Source organism: Vigna umbellata, chromosome 7, assembly GCF_029865625.1.
Source record: "Vigna umbellata cultivar VRB3 chromosome 7, Vumbellata_1.0, whole genome shotgun sequence".
Taxonomy (NCBI): domain Eukaryota; kingdom Viridiplantae; phylum Streptophyta; class Magnoliopsida; order Fabales; family Fabaceae; genus Vigna; species Vigna umbellata.
The window spans coordinates 33216558-33239929 of NC_142171.1; the positions used below are offsets into that span (position 1 = coordinate 33216558).

A 23372-nucleotide genomic window follows, 5' to 3' on the forward strand; every position below is an offset into this window, starting at 1 on the left:
AAAAGTGCCGCTCAGCGGTATTTACCGCTCAGCGGTGATTGCGCGTCTTCTTTCTTCCCCTCAGCGGCCATTTTGCCCCTCAGCGGTTCCAACGTCACCTCTTGAGTGCCGCTCAGCGGTAGTTTGCCGCTGAGCGGTGCCTTCGACTTCTCCTTTTTGCACTCTTTCTTGTCTTTTCTAATGTCCTCTCTCTTATTCTTCACTTCTTTCACCAAATTCACCTCAAAACCTGCACAAAAACACTTAAATCAAGCATAAACCTGTCCAGCTCTCTTATTTCTGAAAATATAAACAAAAGGCATGATTTCAAGCTAGTTTCTAAGTCTAAAGGTTGCTTTTAGTATCAACTTTAAGCATGAAAATAACAGTTTTTCAACTGTTATCAATAGGTCCTATTTTTTTTTCTAGAAAAATCAAATTTAAACACCGAACAGCGGAACCCTGCCTAGACTAGGCTCGTTTGCAGTGCGCGGACCAACTTCCGTTCTCGCCGTCGCCACACAGAGCGTAACAGCCACCGGCAAATCTCGCCGTCAGTCAGGTACTTTTCCTTTTCTCTCTCTCTGGTCATCAAAGTTCAAACCCTTTCAATGTTTGCGTTGTCATGTGTAGTGCCTTGCAGTGTCACCACTCACCACCCAATCCCTATTTTCTGTTAAACTCGTAAAAGTTGCTATGCTTTTCTAATTTAATCAATTCAACATTTACAACCAAGAAAAATGGAGTTTACGACAGCTTTGTATAAGCTTCAAACATTGAACATCTTGATAACCAATTACTCCTATACTATATCGTTCTCTCAATCAAACTTATAACCCTTCCTTGCCCTTTGTATCGATCTCACAAAAACTCTTCTTAAAAATCCTACATCTTGAACTTGCATACCACTCAACCATAAAATTGATCTATAGCATAACCGAGTCACTAAAATCATTGCTCTGTGTTGTTAGTTTATTAAGTGGGAAGGGAACACTGTCCTTCTCATATATAATTGACCCAAATCTTTCTTCTGTAACTATTAAACTAAAAGCCTGCTCATTCTCCTTTAAAAATTTGTTGAAATTCGGGGAGTGCTAGAATAAAATAAAAATAATAATAGTATGCAGATTGAATTTGCTTCGAGAACCACCCCTTTACAATATCTTTCTGTCCGTGGTGTACTTTCCTCTTTTTCTTTGCTTGCAGTAAGATTAAGAGCAAACTTAAATGTTTAAAAGGGTAGGGACACGACCAGATTTATTTTCTTCAAATGCGTTGTTATTTTGTTGTTTGCTGATTTCTAATATTTATTTCTGCAATATTATTTACCTAGTGCCCCACTTATTGGGTAAATGTTTGTTGTTGTCTATATGATATTCATTCAAAGTTCAGATTGCTTGATTTTTTGTAACCTTGTTTTCATCCTAATCTTTACAGAGCAACTGGAGTTTGTTCGGTATGTTTTCAATTGAGCAGTGTTATTAATTCGAACTGCTCTCTCACTCATCTCACTGCATGACCCACAAACTACTTGAGCCAACACAAACTTTTAAATGGCTCAGATTCATCAAAATCTCACCATTTTGTTTTAATAACTTTAGTAGAAAATATCATTTTTTTTGGAAGCCAAGAATATAAAGCAAATAAAAACAAAATCCAGCTGCTTATGTCTCATCTTTGTCTCCCTTTTGTCTCTGCCATAGATTGACTTGAGGATGGAATACGTCAGGCCAGAAGGACTTCGACTGGATGGTCGCAGACCCATGGAGGTACAGCTATTATTTTTTTCTTGGGCTTTTTTTTTCCTCCTTTTTTCTTCACTTAATATTCATTCCAAAAAGGTTCCTTTAGATCTTTCAAGAATACTCATGAAGCGTATGAAATGCGGAGTATTAATAAATAATAATATTCTACATGAATTCTTACATAGTCATGATTACTTAATATATTAGATCTGGTAATAATTCTGCATATGGGTTATACATAGATGAGCCATGCCATGGGTAATGGAAATGTGTAAGGGCACATTTTGAACTGCAAAAAAGCATATAAACAGATTAGAAGCAGTCAATAACCTTAGTTCTGATAAACATTAAAACCTATCATGATGGACGAACGCCCGAGGAGAGGTCGATTGAAGCTGCGCGAATACAAACCGGACCTCCTCGAAGCTTCTCTGACGAAGAATACACAACGAAAATGACAAAAACAGAGGGTTAAACTCGATAGAAACCCTAGAAATGGAAGGAAACCCAATATGAACCGATTAATCGGTTCAAAATGAAGATTGAACGATGGAAAAGGTTTGGAACGAATCAAAAGTAATTTTAATCGGCTAAAATCAGAGAAAATGATGAAGGATGAAGAAACCTAGACAAATGTGCAGATGATTTGGTGACAGTGGAAGAAAGATGAAGAAACTTGTGAATCTGATACTTACGGAGGAGAAGAGATGGATTTGTGATGAAGAATGGCTGGCGACGAGGAAACTCTTGAGTGGAAGAACGAGATGTGGTTCTGCGAGATGGAGAAAAAGCTCTCACGAAAGAGAGAATGTGGCTGTGCGTGTCTGATGTGTGAGAAGAAAAGCAAATGATGTGGAACGAGGGAGCGACGCGTGGCTGAAGAAGGAATTGAAAAACACTGACGCATGCGAGGTGGCAGCGAAGGAGAGGTGGCGTGGAGGAATGAGTAGCACCGTGGAATTTTGGAGAAATGGAAAAATAGAGTGTGCTTGGAAGGTGGCTAGAGGAAGTCTTTGGACTCTCTAGCCTATGACTTTCAAAGAGAATTATTCTGATTTCAGAAATATAATTCTCATTCAGCTCAAAAGTGACAATACAATAGAGGAGCTGAGTATTTATCTTGAATTAATGGTTTTCTTAAAGATAAGAATAACTCAAGATTTGAATTGTCATATTTTGAAAATGTTTTCATGACAATTGGTTTGAAAGAGAAGTCAAAAATTGAAAAGTAATCAATTATTGGAAAAGAAGTAAAGATTTGGAAACCTTCCCTTTTTTTGTTCCAGTCTTGAAAGAATAGGATTTGTCATCAGTAACAATTTCTCCTTTTCTTTCTTCTCTCTTTCTGCCTTCTTTCTTTCTCTTCTTTCTCTCTTCTTCTCTTCTTAATTCCTCTCTTCTTCTCTCTTTTCTTTGTCTCTATTTCTTCTCTTCTTATTTCTCTCTTTTTCTCTTTCTCTTTTCTCTATTTCTTCTCTCTCTCTCTTCTCTTCTTCTTTCCTTTCTTCCTTTTCTTTTCTCTCAATCTCTCTTTCTCTTTTCTTATCCTTGATCTCCTTAGTCTTGCCCCAAATTCAATTCTCTACTACGAAGAAACCCATGATTATTTAAACTCTCAAGAATAATTTTCCATCATTAATGCAATCCCTAATTAGTTCTAGGTTTCTTTTAATGCTTGAAGCACAACTTTCTTCTCATGCAAGCTTTTAAATCACGCCAATCACGTATGGAGGACTTTTCTACCTTTCCTAACATATTGTCTTTCATCCCACCACTCACTTGCATTTTCTTCTAATTAGAGAGATATATACTAAGAACATAATATTCACTCTCTTCACAAAACCAAGATTTATTTTATCAATTTCTTTTTCCCAAGCTAGGTATGTTAATGTACCTATATCTTTACCAAAGGATGGAAGATTCCTAGCTTGTTAAACATTTCATCAACTTTATCTAACCTAGAAGACCTATATGAACCATAAGACTCTTTGTTTTTAAAAATTTTCTTAATCTATAGGGTTCAAAACTTTCACTTAGACAAGTCCCAGGTAAGAGAGGTGAGCTAAAGAGCTGCTTAAGTACCAAATCTTGCTTGCCAGAAAATGTCTTAGGCTACTAACTAATTACCCCTTAAACTAAAATCACCTTTAGAAACAAAGTACACAACTCAAACAATTAATCACAAATAAAAGACTAGACTCTCGGACTCTAATGTGAAAAGGCTTAGAGTTTAATCCCTTTTAGCCTAATCAACCCTAAACGTGACACAAAATCAAAGAAAAAGTACAAAAACATAAAGAAACCAGCGGACTCTAATGACCCCTACGAGATACACAAATTAAGTCAATATTAAAGTCTACTCCTATGGTGAAGCTTGTAGCTTTGGCTAACAAGACACATTCACCTGTCTAGCTATGCTAAAAATAAAAGCAAATAAAGTTGCCAAGAGTTTGAAAGAGCACCAAGGACTCTTCCTAAACAACTTGGACTTTATAAAAGGCCCTTTTACAAAACAAAGCTAAAGCTAACAGTAGGCTAACACAAGCCTATTACAAACAAATTGAAGAAAATAATTCAAAAGAAAAACTATACTAGGCTGCTACGGTCCTGGTCCTGGTCCACTTCATTCATTTTGATGCCAAGTCCTTGTGCCAAAAAAAAATGTACACTCCTGTTGCTGGTTCGGCCAGCTTTGGCCCCTTTTCTAGCTTCTGGTTTATCCTATAATCACAAATCACAATTGGAATCAATGTGCCTTATCTACACACAGATATCAAAAGGATTAAATTCACACAATATAAAAGATTCTTCCTTTTCTCCTAGTCTCGTACACTTGATGCAGCTATATAAATTTCTGTTGCTCTCAATGACAAACTGCAATCAAAGATTCACAATCAATTCAGCAGAGTAACCATCAATGCTATCAATTTCCAGCTAAGACAGAAACAATTAAGTAATCCAGAGGCAAAAAATTAAACAACTCCCCTAATTAAATGGTTGGTCTATCTTGCTGTAAACTCTACTGATATTCTGCTACTGCTTAAAATTCTTGACTCCAAATGTTTATCAACTCTGCACACAACAACATCAAACCAGATTCCAATTCAGCAAATCACATCATCCAACAAATTGCAAGCTATAACCAAACAGTTAAACAAATAGAAGTAATATGCTAAGCACTTCCCTGATTATGCTATTTCTAGTTTTGTTTGTTTTAGTGGACTTTGTTTGTAGTTCTTCCTTGTCTCACTAATCAGCAGATTCATTCTTCACTTTTTTCCCTGCACTGATTCGTTTCAGAATCTGCTCACAGAAAATTGCACCACTCCAGCAAAAATACACAAGACATAGATATTAAACAACAGATCAATGGGGTGTAATTCAAGCTGAACTAAACTGATTTAAACAACCATTCAATTCTAATTTAAATTCTGATCAATCCAATGGGTAAAAGATTATGTGCTTAATTCAACCACAACGTCAGAATTGGAAAGTAAGTGCTTTAGTCACTTCTTCAAATGGAATGATGCTTTGGCAGTTAAAACAAGTTCATGCACAAGACTAATTACTCCAAGCAAATCAATTCATGCATAAATCAGTCCATGAACAACTAACTAGGTGGCATGCAAGGTATTCAATCAATCAATCTGAATAAAACTGAAATCTGCATGTGATTAATACCAGGAAAATTTTCTATATGCATTTGGAAAAATTGATCTCAACAACGAAAGAATGATGGTGCTAATAAGTATTCAACAGATTTCAACAATTGTAAGCAAACCATGAAATCAGTAATCACATTCAGACATATAATATCTCAATGATTTCAGCAAGCAGTTATAATCCAAAATGAATGCAATGTCAGTTTAAGCAAACCACAACTGATCCAATCTAATTGATCCAATTTCTTTTCCTGCACAATGAACAATCACAAAACAGTTAGATTAACAATGAATTCTCTATTTCAAAGTGCCAAGGAATTAGGCCAAATCAGCCTTACAAAACTCACAACACTCAGGCTTCTTTTTAAAAGCTTAAGCACTCAAAATGTAAAGGTTTGGAAGGGAGATTCTCCCTTGGCAGTACACAGCTGGAGAGTATTCCAGACCACCACCACCTAAAATGCTACCAAGCACACAACCTTCTTTCAATTTCCAGAAATCCAGAGTGAAAAAGCTTCTCAAGTAATAAAGAAATGGCTAGGCAAAGATCAAAGTAATGGACAGACAGGTAGAACAGAACAGGACAACCACTAAAGCAAAAGAATTTACAGCACAACAGAGAAACTGACTCAAGATCAGATTATGAAAGCAAACAAAGCTCAAATTAGAACAGCTGAACAGATTTTACATGTAATGTAGACAAAACTAAGACATTCAACAATGACAAGCAAGAAACAAAGCTTTTGATCACAGTAAGCACTCAAACAGGATCCTAAGATCAGTTCTAGAGTAGATTTCAAAAGCAATAAAAGATCAAGAACAAATTGCAGAATTTTTGTAAACAAATGTTCAAACTGATTCACTTTATTTCAGACTTGTAGTGCAGCATTTAACATTGTTAATTTCAGCCTTATGCACTGTTTTACAATGAAATCAGTAGAATCAACTCTCAATTACAAGTGTTACTGCTAGGTTCAAATTCAAATCACAGATTTAGTGGTTGTTTTGTACAAGATTACAAGTACTGCTGATGTGATGCAGATTTTTGTGGACTTAATCATCAACCACTTACAAATTTTAAGCCAGAACAACTTTGACACAAAGGTGCAGTAACACAAGTCAAATCAAATTTAATTCTGCAGAAAAGAAATTAAAGCACTCAGACACAATGACTCTAGGATGTACTGATGTTAGAACTTAGTAATGATCTAATACTAAGTAGAACAAACACACACTCAAACATTAACACAGACTTCAAAGAAAAACCAGTTCGGTGTAGCTGGCCAAATGAAAGACTGATGCTGCTGTAAGCATCTTGCACCCAAGCTCAATGCAACATTTCATAGCTTAATTGGTGTGCATTTGCTATCCACAAGCAGATTCAACTTTCAGCTCACAGAATTTCAAAAGTGCAATACAAATTACATGTAATGGTCAGCATCAAAAACTCAAGACAGCTTCAGATAAATGAAATGAAATTAAACTGCTGTTGAAGTCTGCATCAAGCTCATTCAATTGAATGTCACTGCTTATGATGATGAACAGATCTTACTCAAAGCAAAAAAAACTCAATTGAATCACAGTTAAACTCAGATTTAATTGACAATTAAAACAAAATAACATGACATAGACAAAACAGAAATGGATTTAGAAATTAAAATACTCAACAAAGACTTGCACCGAAATAAAATGAAATAATACTCATATAATGACTCAAAGGCACAGAACAAGAAAGCTTAAACAAATAAGTAACACTCAACTTGAAAACCTAAACGCAGAAATTGAGATCCAAGAACGAACAAACATATTTGAATCTCATACAGAAAAAACAACACATACTGAAACTGAATCAAGGCAAAACACTTTGAGAATTCCATGACGAACAAAGTTAAACACAAGACAGTAAAGAAATTAACTAAGAACGCGAAAATGGAAGAATAAACTCAGAATCAAGACAGAATCAAAACACAAAACTAGAACAAAGACAGAGACACGAATCAAACTGAAACAAGAATCGAAACAACTCAATAATGGAAGAAAACTCAGAACAGAGACGAACCGAGATACTTACCTCTGAAGCGTGTTCGAACCTGGCTCTGATACCACTTGATGGACGAACGCCCGAGGAGAGGTCGATTGAAGCTGCGCGAATACAAACCGGACCTCCTCGAAGCTTCTCCGACGAAGAATACGCAGCGGAAAATGACAAAAACAGAGGGTTAAACTCGATAGAAACCCTAGAAATGGAAGGAAACCCAATATGAACCGATTAATCGGTTCAAAATGAAGATTGAACGGTGGAAAAGGTTTGGAACGAATCAAAAGTAATTTTAATCGGCTAAAATCAGAGAAAATGATGAAGGATGAAGAAACCCTAGACAAATGTGCAGATGATTTGGTGACAGTGGAAGAAAGATGAAGAAACTTGTGAATCTGATACTTACGGAGGAGAAGAGATGGATTTGTGATGAAGAATGGCTGGCGACGAGGAAACTCTTGAGTGGAAGAACGAGATGTGGTTCTGCGAGATGGAGAAAAAGCTCTCACGAAAGAGAGAATGTGGCTGTGCGTGTCTGATGTGTGAGAAGAAAAGCAAATGATGTGGAACGAGGGAGCGGACGCGTGGCTGAAGAAGGAATTGAAAAACGCTGACGCATGCGAGGTGGCAGCGAAGGAGAGGTGGCGTGGAGGAATGAGTAGCACCGTGGAATTTTGGAGAAATGGAAAAGGAAAATGATAGTCGAACAACTTAATTTGACAACATTTCGACACAGCCTACGTGTCAGCATATGAGCGGTCCACGTTTTGAGGGAAAAAGCTGCTGAAATCTGAGAAAACCTGTTTCAATTGTGACGTGGCGAGGGACGGGCACGGGCAGAGTAAAAGTTGCGTTTCAAATTTGAAATTCATTTTCGAACTTCGTACAGAGAAACCGCGCGAACATTGGGGACGGATGCTGTGACCTAGACAGAGAGACGAGAGAGTTGGAGAAAGGGTTCACGAGCGAGAGATAGACGGAGTGCTTGCCGGAGTGCCGCCGTTCACTGTCGAAGGCCGTGTCGAAGAGATCGAACGCCTCCAGCCCGTTCCGTTTCAGGGGCGCCACAGGTCCGACGTCGACCGGTCGAAGCGAACACGGCATCGTGTTCCGTCCGTTCCGGCCCAGCGACTTAGGGAGGCGTTGAAGGTGCCGCTTCGTCCCAACTGCTTCCGTCCCTGTCCCGGTGCCGCCGGAGTGCCGCTGGAGCATCGCCGGAGTGTCGCCGGAGTGTGGACTGTTCGGTGGACCAAAAAGAGGGGTTTTCCGGGTTGTCAGTCCCACCCACACCTTAGGCAATCGTCTCTGTTCCAACCGCCACACGTCGTCTTCACTGAAGGTTGGTTTTTTTTTTGTTTTTTCAGTGGAATGAATGTTTAATACATGGATGATGTTGTTTGTGGATGGATTTGGTTATGTACGATACGTCTCCCAAGTGAATTTTGTTGTGTTATTGATTTGTATACATGTTCTTTGGTTAATCTTACATTGTTGCTGTAATTTTGTTGGATTGGTAATATTTGTGTGTGTATGAGTCCCCTTGTTGGGGCTTTAACTTTAGAGGCTGTAATGATTGGCTTGTGGAACTGAATTTTGAGATTTTCTGTTGAATTTATACAGAGCAAAAAGGGTTAGGTTTCCAAAGGGCAAGAAAGTGAAGCCTGGAGATGAAGTTGTGGACAAAGGAAATGTCGAGGAGGGTGAAGTTGACTTAACGAATCCCCAAGTAGCTGCCAAAGCTGCCAAAGAGCGGGCAAATCTAAGAAATCAATCTAGTATTTACTTAACATTGTTCTACTTTTCTTTCAGGTGGAGCATTGCAAAATGATTATGTGTATGATGAATCTTCTGGGTATGGCTCTTCTCTTCCATGTAAATTTTGGGAAATAGTCTGATATACATGACATTATTTATCTTTGTTGTAAATTTCAAAACCAAAAAAAAAATCATTATGGTATTAAGGAGGTGGCAAAAGTTGAGGGTTTGTACCCACTTCTTCTTCTAATGAATTCTGTTACCAAAAGAGCTGTTATAAGCTTGTTCTGACATCAATATTTGATGGTCCAGGTACTATTATAGCAGCAGTTTGGGCTATTATTATGATCCAAATACCGGGCTTTATTGCTCTGCAGCATCAGGACAATGGTACAACACATTCCTTTATCATCTTTTCGTGTGGTTTGTCAATTTTTATGCTGACATCTTTTAGCCTTTGTTTACAGTAAGTGGTGCCAAACATAGATGTGGATTTGGATGTGTCTTTAGTTGTTTGTTAAAATTTAATCTTGATTTGTGATATTTTTTGTTGGAAACTATATCAAGAGATGTGATATGTGTACGTCAATTTATAGATCTTTGGTGGCATAAAAACATGCAGGGTGATTAGTTGTATAATTAACACCTTTGGCTGAGAGGAGTGATAGGTGTAAATTTTACTTGTTTTTGTTGCTTAAATTGTTGTGCTTTTGAGTAAGTTTTAGTGTTAATTGTCATGAAAAGTATATAATTGTTGATATAAGTATAATTTTGACTGTTTAAATGTTTTTTGATGCTTTTGTTTGTTTATTTCGAAGTAGAATAAGGATTGGATACTATCAAAAACTTGGAGCGCATCATTTGCCTGTCGGCATCGAGAAGAGGACGCTGTTCTTCCGAGAGTTTCACGCCCAAGCGCGAAAAAGAGGGCGCCGGACGCGATTTTACAGAGAGTCTCGCGCCCGGGCGCGACTTAGAAGGATGAAATAAGCCTGCGCGGACTTAGAAGAACGAATGCCAATCGAACAGCAAGCCAGGACGCTCGTCCAGCGCGCAGCGCAGAGGACGCTCGTCCAGCGCGCAGAGGAGGCTCGTCCAGCGCTCAGAGGACGCTCGTCCAGCAAGTGGACGCTCGTCCAGAGAGCGGAGATCGCTCGCCCAGCTGGTAGAGGACGCTCGTCCAGACGCTTGTCGCCAAGAGGGGACGCTCGTCCAGCGCGCAGAGGACGCTCGTCCAGAAAGTGGACGCTCGTCCAGAGAGCGGAGATCGCTCGCCCAGCTGGCAGAGGACGCTCGTCCAGACGCTTGTCGCCCAGAGGGGACGCTCGTCCAGCGCGAAGAGAACGCTCGTCCAGCACGCAGAGGACGCTCGTCCAGAGAGCGGAGGTCGCTCGCCCAGCTGGCAGAGGACGCTCGTCCAGACGCTTGTCGCCCAGAGGGGACGCTCGTCCAGCGCGCAGAGGACGCTCGTCCTATCGACAAATCAGGATCAAGTGCTTGGGTGTTCCTCAAACCATTTACAGCAGATATGTGGTGTGCTACGACTGTCTCATTTTTTGTGATTGGAATTTTTATATGGATTCTTGAACACCGAGTCAATAGTGACTTTCGTGGTCCTCCTGAGAAGCAAATTGTAATTATGTTAATGTACGCCTTTGTAGCATCATATGATAACCTTTTACGGCCAGTTTATTGTATTTGGTGTAGCAATAGGTGCCCCAATGTTCATCTTTTGTTTAAGATTCTAAATCCATTTAACGAGTTATTGATGATTTGAATTATTTTTATACCTTCAACTTTCTATACATCAAAATATAAAATTAATATTAGAGAAAAAATTGTCACAAACTTTATAAGGGGTGTTTGGATCATCGGCTGAAAACATAATATTATAACTTCCAAACGGTTGAATATTGGGTAGAACAGACTCCATTGGGCACATGATCCAAACAAAGTTGATGAATGGAATCACAAATATAAGCATGATAATGTGAAATATTAGGCAAAAAGATTATGATATTTATATCGAAGTTCATCCCAAGGAACCATTTTTTGCATAACTCTTCATGCAAAATTGCATTGGTACCAATGGCTAAATAACTGGGGACTTAAGGCAAAGGTTTTGCATAGTCAGGTCAACAAAGAAAATACCGTTAATTTTTAAGTGCAAATTTTTTTTAATCGTTATTGGACATACAAGTGATGTTTAGGCAATGATTATGATATTTATATTGAAATCTCTGTCCAAGGAACTACTCTTTGTAAAACTCATTATGAAGAAACAACACTGGGAGCAAAGGCCAAATAAGTGGGGAGTTCAGGCAAAGATTTTGCACACACAGGTCAACTGTGAAAATGACATTGATTTTTAAGTGAACCAATTTTTTTAAGACTTATTGGACATACAAGTGATATTCAGGCATTTATTATCACATTTATATCAAACTTCATGCTCAAGGAACCATTTTCTGTAAAACTCATTGTGCAGAAACAACATTGGGAGCAAATGTAACATCCCGATTATATAATAACAAATATTACATAATAAAGATGTCAACATTCCAATAAAGAGAACAGTCGGATCATGACGTGTAATTAAATGTAAAATTACAGTCATCCAGAAATAAAAGAGACGGGAAATTCAAACTTTAATAGCTTAAAGAGTCAAACACTACAAGTGTTCAGATGGGAAATCCCTAAGAAGACTACTCCGCAACCTTAGTATCCTCCAGCTCTTGCTCCAAAGAGATCTCCTCAACAACGTCTGCTCCCATCCAAGTGGATGATCATCGCCAGAGAAACATACCCAAACAGCACACAACACAAACAATGCAAGGGTGAGCTAGATGTAAAAAGCATGTTATACATATAGCACAGTTAATTTATGTTATCATACATAGAACAAATAAGATATACTCGTTAAACCACAAATCACACACTAACACGTCATGCAAAAGTCCTCCAAACATGGTAAATTGACATCACAAGACTCATCTTTACACTCGCATAGTTCAGCTGGCACTCCCCAACACTATGCAAGGTAAATCCATACATACGACTCATCTTTACACTCGCATAGTTCAGCTGGCACTCCCCAACACTACGCAAGGTAAATACACACGTCTCATCTTTACACTCGCATAGTTCAGCTGGCACTCCCCAACACTATGCAAGGTAAATACACACGTCTCATCTTTACACTCGCATAGTTCAGCTGGCACTCCCCAACACTATGCAAGGTAAATACACACGACTCATCTTTACACTTGCATAGTTCAGCTGGCACTCCCCAACACTATGCAAGGTAAATACACCCGACTCTTCTTTACACTCGCATAGTTCAGCTGGCACTCCCCAACACTATGCAAGGTAATACACACGTCTCATCTTTACATTTACAATCATATCATCGCATTAATTTATCATATTTCATACATTCTCATGCATTCACATGCTTTCACATAAATCTCATCACAGTATACATTTCAAACATTTGTACACATAGTTCAATTTAAAAGAAAAATAAACTTAGACAACATAGTTTGTAGAATACTATTTGGACGACTACTATTCACTGGGCACTTTAAGGAACGAACGTTACAACAGAACAAACGCCATTTACGAGCCGAACTCTATTTGACCGAACGTCCCAAAATGCTTTGGACGCATACTACTGGACGAACGCTATCTGGGCGAGCGCTATCTGGACCAACGTCACTTTCCGAGCCGAACACTATTTTGGCGTACGTCATTTCCGAACGCCAGGAGGAACACAATTTGACCGAACGTCACAAAATTGATATGGACGAACGCTACGGGACGAACGCTCAACAACAGGCCGAACACTTCCTTGGACGAACGCTACGGACGAACGCTCAACAACAGGCCGCACACTTCTTTGTACGAACGCTACGGACGAACGCTCAACAACAGGCCGAAACACTTCTCTGACGAACGTCATAACTCGCTAATAATGCCGAACGTTATACCATTTGGAAGGACGAACGCTACACTCATAGGAAAGGACGAACGCTACACTCATAGGAAAGGACGAACGTTACACTCATAGGAAAGGACGAACGCTACACTCATAGGGAAGGACGAACGCTACACTTTAAGGACGAACGCACATACAGTCAAAAACCGTACGTTCATAGACAATTACAATCGAAACAAGATATATAAGCACCGTCTGGAACGAACGTACATAGATAACGAAACTCAATAGGTAAACAGTGTTTGGGACGAACGCACATACAGTCAATATTAAGAAACCGAACGCTCACCATTTCTCTTACATCAAACCGAACGTTTAAAAGGCTGAGGTGGAGTACTGTTTGGACGAGCGCTAACACACACGAAACCGAACGTCTAATATTACTATTTCTCAAAAGACCGAACGCTAGGACGAACGCGGACGTTCGCTACACAAAAACCGAACGCTCTTAGCGAATGGGACGAACGTCCCATTTTCACTCCAAAATTTAGAACGAACGCGCGAATCTGCAGAATTCTGCAGATTTCGCAGGTTTTCCAGAAATCCAGAAAATCCCAATTTTCATCCCCTTCTACCCAGATTTTCTTCAATAACACAATTGTACTACCAGGCATACAGATTCATGCACAACAAAGTCATTCTAAGTACGATATTTGTTCATCAACAACACTATATCATAGATCTCAGTACACACATGCATGGTTCATACAATCCAGAGAAAAGGATCTAGCTCCCCTTACCTCTTGAAGACCTCCTTGCAAATCTTGAAATACAGTGCGCGGATCTCCTTCCAAACCCACGAGCTCTCCACTTCTCTGGATGCAGCACCCAACACCCCTCTTGAATCTTATCTTCTTCAAGATTTTCAATCCAAGACCTCCTTGTAATTTAGCATCTCCGAACTTCACCGATGCAGTAAGCTCTCCAATCTGTAACGCCCCTCTCCCCAAAAATCCTTCAATCTACCAACTCTTCTCTTTAAGAAGTAGAACCGTGCACTCCCCAGCTTCTCCCTTCCTTCCATAATGCTGTGCCCAATGATGATGATGGTGTTTCTTGGTGGTTGGACACTTCAAAGTGGAGTGACTCACTCTCCACCAGCAGCCGAAAGTGAGAGTCTCCACCCATCCCTCACATGTGTGGCTGCCCCTCCACTTTCTCCAAGTGCAGCCGCCCACTTCCCCACTTCCAGGAACGTGCCTCCCTTCTTTCCACTCACGGACGTGCTCCCCTTGTCCCACCACTTAGAAATGTGCAGCCGCCCACGTGAAGCTCTTCCCCCAATTCTTATTTTAACATAATGCACGGTCCTTACAGCAAAGGCCAAATAAGTGGAGAGTTCAGGCAAAGGTTTTGCACATAGGGGTCAACTGTGAAAATAGCATTGATTTTAAATGAACCAATTTTTTTTAAAGACTTATTGGACATACAAGTGATGTTCAGACATTGATTATCACCTTTATATCAAACTCCATGCCCAAGGAACCCTTCTTTGTAAAAATCGTTGTACAGAAACAACATTGGTAGCAAAGACCAAATAAGTGGGGAGTTCAAGCAAAGTTTTTGCAGAGATAGTTCAACTTTCAAAATGACATTGATTTTTTAATGAATTTTTTTTAACACTTATTGGACATGCAAATGATCTTCAACCATTGATTATGTCATTTATTGAACATTTCTTTGATGATTTGTAACAAAAAATATGTACATTCAAACCTAATCATCACAATTTCAAAGAGTGATAAGAAATACATAAATGACATTCGTACTATCCATTTTGTAACAACCCTAAATGTTGCAACACTTCATTCCTCCACACAATATGGCGTCCGATGAAGATTGACTAACTGTATTATTTTCATCTGTAGATGGCTTACTGTTATCATCCTCGTCAGCAAACATATCATAATCACCTTCACCAGTGCTAGAGGCTTCTCCACTAGCCAAATGTTGATTTGATGGGCCTTCTTTTGCCCGGGCTAACTTCTCATATCCTTCTGAAAAGGGGAGAATGTAGAAGGCATAAGCATTAAGCAGTTAATACCACGAAACAGGCACCCTTCACTCCTTCTCATAAACCTAAATATCGACAACATCATAGAAAGAAGAAAGAAGAGCCAAGGAAAAATTGACAATTAATAACCTGCCCCAAAATCCAACACTTAACTAATATGGAGGCCCAAAGATAGTTTCTCCAAACACTAAGAATAAACAAACACCATGTATGATATTGATAATAGAACAATAAGTTCTATCTTGCATCATGACCATAATAACAACATAAGTTGAACAGTATTATAATAGTAAAACCAAGTAGTTAAATCAAATAAATTATAAAATCAAACAGCATATTACATCATGTTGTTAACAATGTAAACATAATGAAACAACAAAACATAATATAAGTAGAATAAAGCATAGTGTATAACACTAACCCGCTTCACGATCAAAAACCTCTCGCTTTTCATGATAAACATCTGCGAAAAAGGTCAAGGAGCCAAAGTTAAGCATAATGTAGGCATAGCAACTAAAGAAACAGTGAATCAAAACAAGTCGCATGACATAGAGTCTCATCAGCCTATCTAAATGATTACATGTTTACACAATGCATAATATCTACAAAGCCTGGAGGGATTAACTCAACTGTATTCACCATTCTCCATCAGCTTCATAGCATCCTTAGTTAGCTGGTCAAATACAACCTTAGTCTCAGCAGACATTTTTGCCTTTCTGTCATTGTTACCTTTTAGCCTTCTCAAGGCTTGCAAAACTTATTGGAAGAATATCGGTTAATACTGCCCAACTAATGAACCTCAAAAAACTCTTAACGAAGTAGATATATGATATATAATTCCAGCCTAGTCAAGTATAAAGATTTACAAGATATAAAGAGAACATGTAAATGAACATGATATAAAATTAATAATTGCAGTTAGATACAAGCCAAATATAACTTTAAATATTGTTTCTTATATTTTTATCTTTATGAACACCATTAATCCTTTATTTTGAAAAAATGGCAATTAACAGGCTTTCTCTGATAACGGTTTAGGGTTGCCATACTCAACTCAAGTTAAAAGTAAATTTGCATACGCAACTATGGAGTCAACAGCAGATTCGGGTTCTCTTATTTTCTGTATTTATTTGTTCCAACTTGAAAAGCACAATGTCAAAATTACACATTCCTTACACGTTCAGATTTGAGAGTAAAATATTTTTAACTGGATAATATTTTTTAAGGATATGAACTACCCTTAGCAAGAAATTCCACAACTCCTTGGCCACATAAAAAACCAATGATTGCCTAAACAAATGGATGATCTACAACTACTCTGGAGTGAATTGGAAAATAAATATTGTATTTTACAATGATACTTCAGTAGAACAAAGAAATAAAAAATCAGAAAATTAAGAATGATAAAATACATACATACCGTTTCCCCAAGTTCAAGAACATTTGCAATCCGCCTCTTCATGACGACAATATCTTTAGAAGAAAGGTCCGGCGGCACTCCGGGACAGGGACGGAAGCAGCTGGGACGAAGCGACACCTTCAACGCCTCCCTAAGTCGCTGGGCCGGAACGGACGGAACACGATGCCGTGTTCGCTTCGACCGGTCGACGTCGGACCTGCGGCGCCCCTGAAACGGAACGGGCTGGAGGCGTTCGATCTCTCCGACACGGCCTTCGACAGTGAACGGCGGCACTCCGGCAAGCACTCCGTCTCTCTCTCGCTCGTGAACCCTTTCTCCAACTCTCTCGTCTCTCTGTCTAGGTCACAGCATCCGTCCCCAATGTTCGCGCGGCTTCTCTCTACGAAGTTCGAAAATGAATCTCAAATTTGAAACGCAACTTTTACTCTGCCCGTGCCCGTCCCTCGCCACATCACAATTGAAGCAGGTTTTCTCAGATTTCAGCAGCTTTTTCCCTCAAAACGTGGACCGCTCATATGCTGACACGTAGGCTGTGTCGAAATGTTGTTAAATTAAGTTGTTCGAGTATCATTTTCCAATGGAAAATAGAGTGTGCTTGGAAGGTGGCTAGAGGAAGTCTTTGGACTCTCTAGCCTATGACTTTCAAGAGAGAATTATTCTGATTTCAGAAATATAATTCTCATTCAGCTCAAAAGTGACAATACAATAGAGGAGCTGGGTATTTATAGTAACCCATGCTCCTTAAGAGCTAAACTATAAAAAGTAAAAAAACAAAAAGAGGACTACGTCAAGTACGATTCCATCATATCACTTAAAAGCTACAAATGTTGTAGTTTGCCAAATGATAAAAGTAAGAAAATGGAGGGTTCTAACCCTAAGGATGTCTAACCAACCTTTTTTAGTGAGATGAACTTGGTCCTATGACAAAATGAGCTAATTGAAAGCAGCATTTTAAGGTCTGGCCTATGGAATTCAGTCCTATTTAACAGCTGTGGGATTTTGGAAAATGAATTTTGGGATTCGACTATTTAAAATGAGGAGATGCACTTTAGAGGATAAGGTGAAGTTATTACTATTTATTAAAAATTTAGTATTTGAGATTGTGATAAAATATATGTACATGTATAAGAAACTATGAAGTTATTAAATCTCAATGACTATTACTGCAGTTTATCCTCTAAAGTGTTATTCCTTCACTGCAGAGGATCTAAATCTATGATTTTATATTTCTTTCTCTACTGATCTTTTGCCTTTAACTTTTTCTCCTCTCTTTATGGTATATTGTAGATGCGACAAATTGGTGCAGAAATTGGTGCTGTATCCAAAGCAGACGGGTAAATGAATTTTAGCTTTTTAGAAAATTAAGTTGTGATATCATTTGAAGCATTTGACCATAAAGTTTTTTTATTTTGAAAACAGTTCTGCCATGTTTGAGATGGTAATACAAAAGTTATTGCTGCCGTCTATGGCCCTAGAGAGGTACTGTTTAATTATTTACCTTGCTAATGAAATTTGTCTATATAATTTAAGGATTGTTAACTATCCTTTTTCATTAGCAAGGTAAATAATTAAACAGTACCTCTCTAGGGCCATAGACGGCAGCAATAACTTTTGTATTACCCATCTCAAACATGGCAGAACTGTTTTCAAAATAAAAAAACTTTATGGTCAAATGCTTCAAATGATATCACAACTTAATTTTCTAAAAAGCTAAAATTCATTTACCCATCTGCTTTGGATACAGCACCAATTTCTGCACGAATTTGTCGCATCTACAATATACCATAAAGAGAGGAGAAAAAGTTAAAGGCAAAAGATCAGTAGAGAAAGAAATATAAAATCATAGATTTAGATCCTCTGCAGTGAAGGAATAACACTTTAGAGGATAAACTGCAGTAATAGTCATTGAGATTTTAATAACTTCATAGTTTCTTATACATGTACATATATTTTATCGCACTCTTAAATACTAAATTTTTAATAAATAGTAATAACTTCACCTTATCCTCTAAAGTGCATCTCCTCATTTTAAATAGTCGAATCCCAAAATCATGTCCAAATCACAGCTGTTAAATAGGACTGAATTCCATAGGCCAGACCTTAAAATGCTGCTTTCAATTAGCTCATTTTGTCATAGGACCAAGTTCATATATCTCACTAAAAAAGGTTGGTTAGACATCCTTAGGGTTAGAACCCTCCATTTTCTTACTTTTATCATTTGGCAAACTACAACATTTGTAGCTTTTAAGTGATAGGTTTTAATGTTTATCAGAACTAAGGTTATTGACTGCTTCTAATCTGTTTATATGTTTTTTTGCAGTTCAAAATGTGCCCTTACACATTTCCATTACCCATGGCATGGCTCATCTATGTATAACCCATATGCAGAACTATCTGCAGATCTTATATATACTAATTAACATAAAGCTTCAGTAATTCATGACTATGTAAGAATTCATGTAGGATATTATTATTTATTAATACTCCACATTTCATACGCTTCATGAGTATTCTTGAAAGATCTAAAGGAACCTTTTTTGGAATGAATATTAAGTGAAGAAAAAAGGAGGAAAAAAAAAGCCCAAGAAAAAAATAATAGTTGTACCTCCATGGGTCTGCGACCATCCAGTCGAAGTCCTTCTGGGCTGACGTATTCCATCCTCAGGTCAATCTATGGCAGAGACAAAAAGGAGACAAAGATGAGACATAAGCAGCTGGATTTTGTTTTATTTTGCTTTATATTCTTGGCTTCCAAAAAAAAATGATATTTTCTACTAAAGTTATTGAAACAAAATGGTGAGATTTTGCAGAATCTGTGTAAGGACTTGGATTTGAGTCAGCAAAAAGGGGATGACAAGTGGAAAAGATGAGAGGTTGAGTACTTTAAAATAAAATTACATTAGTTTTGAAACATTGATTTTTAACTCATTCCTCTTGTCTGAGAAACCATTCCTCTTCCTGCAAGCTCTCTCCTCCCCCTATATCTTCTCCCTTTCCCTTCTTCACACTGAACCATTAAATTCTCGATTAGGTGCTGCCCCAACGATCACAAAGTAGCGGGTCTTGCTCTTAGTCGATCAATTTCTCTAATCAGAACCGGTAAGAAAACCCCCTTTCTCATGTGCCCTAGGGTTGTAAGCATGTGATTGAACTTGTTGCATGCAACCCATTTCGTTTTCTTCCGTAATCTAGCTTCTATTGGGTTCTAAGATTCGTTTTCTATCATCAATTGATGATTTATAGGTGATTCTAACATTTTGAGAGTGCAAGCAAGTGGTCTAGGGTTCCTACTTGAGCTTGGTTGTCTACACTAGAGGTAAGGGGAGCTAGTTCTACTTTTGATTTTACTGTGTGGAGTGAATGCATGATAAAATTTGTAGTGGTTTGTGGTGGAAGCATGAACTTGGTTCTAGCTAAACTTGAAATGCATGTATGGAAGTGTGTGTTATGTGTATTTGGTGATTGATGTCTATAAACTGTTTGGAATGACTTAGAATGATGGAATTGTGTATGTTGGAACTGTTTTAGCGTGAAAATTCTGTGGTAGTGCTGTTAGAAAGGAAATAAAGTGTCTTTAGGGTCAATTTTAGGCCATTTTAGAGGAAGTGAGGTAGGGATTTTGAGTAAATGAAGGCTGCAGTGTTCCTGGACTGTTTGGGCAGCCTAGACAAGTCCATTGTGACTTGTTAGAAACATAAGAGTGGTCGGAAACATGTTCCAAGTAGTAGAATCAAATTTGGGTCCCTAAGTTGTTGAAGTTAGTGTTTTGGAGCTGAAAGTGAACTTTAATCACTTAAAAATGGTAGTAGGAATGCTTAGAATCAGTTGGACAAGTTTAATTAAGTCTAAAACGAGAATTAAGAGTCTAAGAAGTTGAGAAAAGTGGTTAGAAATGGTCAAAGGGAGGTTCTGTTACCATTATGCAGAATTCTGCATAATTCTGCAGAATGCGCAAACTGACCGTTCGTCCATGTCGGATTTGAACGCTCGGTCATGCCATGTGCTGAGTGACGTTCGGTCAAATGTTGGTTTGATTAGCGTTCGTCCTTGTCTGGGGAGCGTTCGGTCTTAGGGGATGATATTAACAGCGTTCGGTCATTGGTTTAAATAACGATCGCTCAAGTTATGGTTTAGTAACGATCGCTCAGGTGTTGGTTAGTAGCGTTCGTTCAGTTGATGGTTTAATTAGCGTTCGGTCAGAGGTTGAATTAGTAGCGAGCGTCCATAAGTAATAGCGAGCGTTCATGTTGGTGGCGTTCGGCCTTGGTTTAGTTGCGATTGTGAGTGTTCGGCCTTAAGTTTGTATTCTTAGGGTTGAATCTTAAGCGTCCGGTCTTGATATTGGTTAGTGATCGCTAGCGCTCGGTCTTCATGTTTGATCGTTGAGCGTTCGTCCAAACAAAGTCCGCCCAAGGGATTTTGACGTTCGTTCAAACAGTGTCCGACCAATGGGTTTTGGACGTTCGTTCAAACAGTGTCCTCCCAAGGGCTCTTGGCGCTCGTCCAAATAGTGTTCGTCCAGTGGTGATATTTTCTGTTATGTTTTCTCTCATTCCAATAAGTTATGTTATTTAAATATTTCGGTTACAATTTATGAATGCATCTTCATGTGATCCAGATTGGTTGAAAGTGTATGGTTATAAGTGGTTTATGATGTACATTGTTGATCCAAAAGGAATATCATAAGATTTAAAATGGTAGGATTGAATCGGAAATTTAGATCTCTCGGTGGGATCAGTTAGTGTATTGAATGAATGTAAGAGGCTTCCATATGGGGGTTATCCCTAACACTCCAACGGTCTTTCATTCTCACTTAGAGAGGATTGACGCGTGTGGTGGGAGTAGTGGGAGGTCCTAGGGTAGACGCTATCACTGGAGGTCTATTCCGCGGTAACGGACTAGCCTTGTGTATGGTCGGGTGGAACCCCTCGGCAATGGCTTTGCAAAGCAGTAGAGGCCATCACAAGTGCACAACCCGCCCCAGCTCTACATACATTCTATGTCCGGACGTGTCTAGAGTCTTAACATGATAGGATGCTTGTCTTGATGAGTTTTATGAAATGAATGCTTATGTTTATGATGACTAAGGTGTTTATATGTGTATGGATATTCTGGTAACTGCTAGATTGATTGAAAATGAATTGTATGTGTTGCATGTGTTTGCCTTTCCCCTTGCGATGATCATCCAATCCTTTGGATGTGAGCAGTAGGTGATGATGTACCTTTGGAGCAAGCTTTGGAAGTTGAGGAAGACCCAGCCCCTAGTGCTTAGGATTTCTACTAGCTAAACAACTCTTTATTTTGAAAGACTTCTAGCCTTCATTTTAGCATGATCTGTGTTTTGGAGAATTATGAACTTGTACTTAAGTTTTAAAGTTTCCCAGCCAGACTTGGATAACTGTACTCCTTAATTCTATCTATTGTGTACTCTTAACTGCTTTCTATTATTATAATCGCTGCATTCTACATATATACATTGTTATATATTTTGGGATGTCAGCATGTGACACCCAGGCACTAATGAGAGTGCGGGGAGTGACGCCGGTGCAGGTAGCATGGTGCAGGGGGCACAGACAAGGAGCGGCTCCTGGCAAGGCTTCCGGTGGAAGGGGTACATGGATGAATCGAACATACACCGGAATGAGAGGGATCTGGAGACTATATAGGTATGGGACTATACGATTGAAGGATATCTTAAAGGAATTGATTTGACTACTCATATCACCAAATGCATTTGCTTTTCGGTTGCCCGACTCATAAGAACTCCATGGTTAAGCGTGCTTAGCCTAGAGTAATTCTACGATGGGTGACCTTCTGGGAAGTTTTCCCGGAAAGTGTGCGAGTGAGGACAAAGCACACTAGAAAGCCTAGTGGTGATCTGTGGGGGCAGTACAAAAAATCAAGCAATCTGAACTTTGAATGAATATCATATAGACAACAACAAACATTTACCCAATAAGTGGAAGCAAATTCAATCTCCATACTGTTATTATTTTTATTTTATTCTAGCACTCCCCGAATTTCAACAAATTTCTAAAGGAGAATGAGCAGGCTTTTAGTTTAATAGTTACAGAGGAAAGATTTGGGTCAATTATATATGAGAAGGACAGTGTTCCCTTCCTAACTTAATAACTAACAACACAGAGCAATGATTTTAGTGACTCGGTTATGCTAGATCAATTTTATGGTTGAGTGGTATGCAAGTTCAAGTGCAGGATTTTTAAGAAGAGTTTTTGTGAGATCGATACAAAGGGCAAGGAAGGGTTATAAGTTTGATTGAGAGAACGATATAGTATAGGAGTAATTGGTTATCAAGATGTTCAATGTTTGAAGCTTATACAAAGCTGTCGTAAACTCCATTTTTCTTGGTTGTAAATGTTGAATTGATTAAATTAGAAAAGCATAGCAACTTTTACGAGTTTAACAGAAAATAGGGATTGGGTGGTGAGTGGTGACACTGCAAGGCACTACACATGACAACGCAAACATTGAAAGGGTTTGAACTTTGATGACCAGAGAAGAGAAAAGGAAAAGTACCTGACTGACGGCGAGATTTGACGGTGGCTGTTACGCTCTGTGTGGCGACGGCGAGAACGGAAGTTGGTCCGCGCACTGCAACGAGCCTAGTCTAGGCAGGGTTCCGCTGTTCGGTGTTTAAATAGGTCACTAAATAGGTTTAATAGGTCAGTTGTTTAAACCTGTTCGGATAGCAATGTTGAGCGTTCGACCTTGAGTAGTATTCTTAGGTTCCAAGCGTTGCGC

General features: G+C 38.8%; 2 protein-coding genes and 2 long non-coding RNA genes across 4 annotated transcripts in view; 1 reads left to right on the forward strand and 3 right to left on the reverse strand.

The window, feature by feature from the left end:
• Positions 1–23242, reverse strand: part of LOC148195776 (exosome complex component RRP41 homolog) — a 47865-nt gene extending 24623 nt beyond the window's left edge. The window contains exons 1-4 of the mRNA XM_088095287.1: positions 23148–23242; positions 19216–19281; positions 18336–18382; positions 18190–18250 (exon numbers count right to left, since the gene is read on the reverse strand). Coding sequence (XP_087951413.1) covers positions 18190–18250; positions 18336–18382; positions 19216–19269 — 162 coding nt within the window. The 5' untranslated portion in view covers positions 19270–19281; positions 23148–23242. The remainder of the gene's footprint in view (positions 1–18189; positions 18251–18335; positions 18383–19215; positions 19282–23147) is intronic.
• On the reverse strand, positions 6862–8102 carry LOC148195777 (uncharacterized). Its single transcript, XR_015780720.1, has 2 exons — positions 7831–8102; positions 6862–7559 (listed from the first exon to the last, which is right to left on the reverse strand). It is a non-coding gene; the product is annotated as an uncharacterized LOC148195777 (long non-coding RNA).
• LOC148195778 (uncharacterized) lies at positions 9136–9838 on the forward strand. The gene is made up of 3 exons (XR_015780724.1): positions 9136–9276; positions 9492–9569; positions 9802–9838. It is a non-coding gene; the product is annotated as an uncharacterized LOC148195778 (long non-coding RNA).
• LOC148195779 (uncharacterized) lies at positions 14939–17076 on the reverse strand. The gene is made up of 3 exons (XM_088095481.1): positions 15821–17076; positions 15612–15653; positions 14939–15173 (listed from the first exon to the last, which is right to left on the reverse strand). The coding sequence occupies exons 1-3, from the start codon at positions 15894–15896 to the stop codon at positions 14965–14967; spliced, it is 327 nt and encodes a 108-aa protein (XP_087951607.1). The 5' UTR covers positions 15897–17076; the 3' UTR covers positions 14939–14964.
• Positions 23243–23372: the final 130 nt, after the last annotated feature.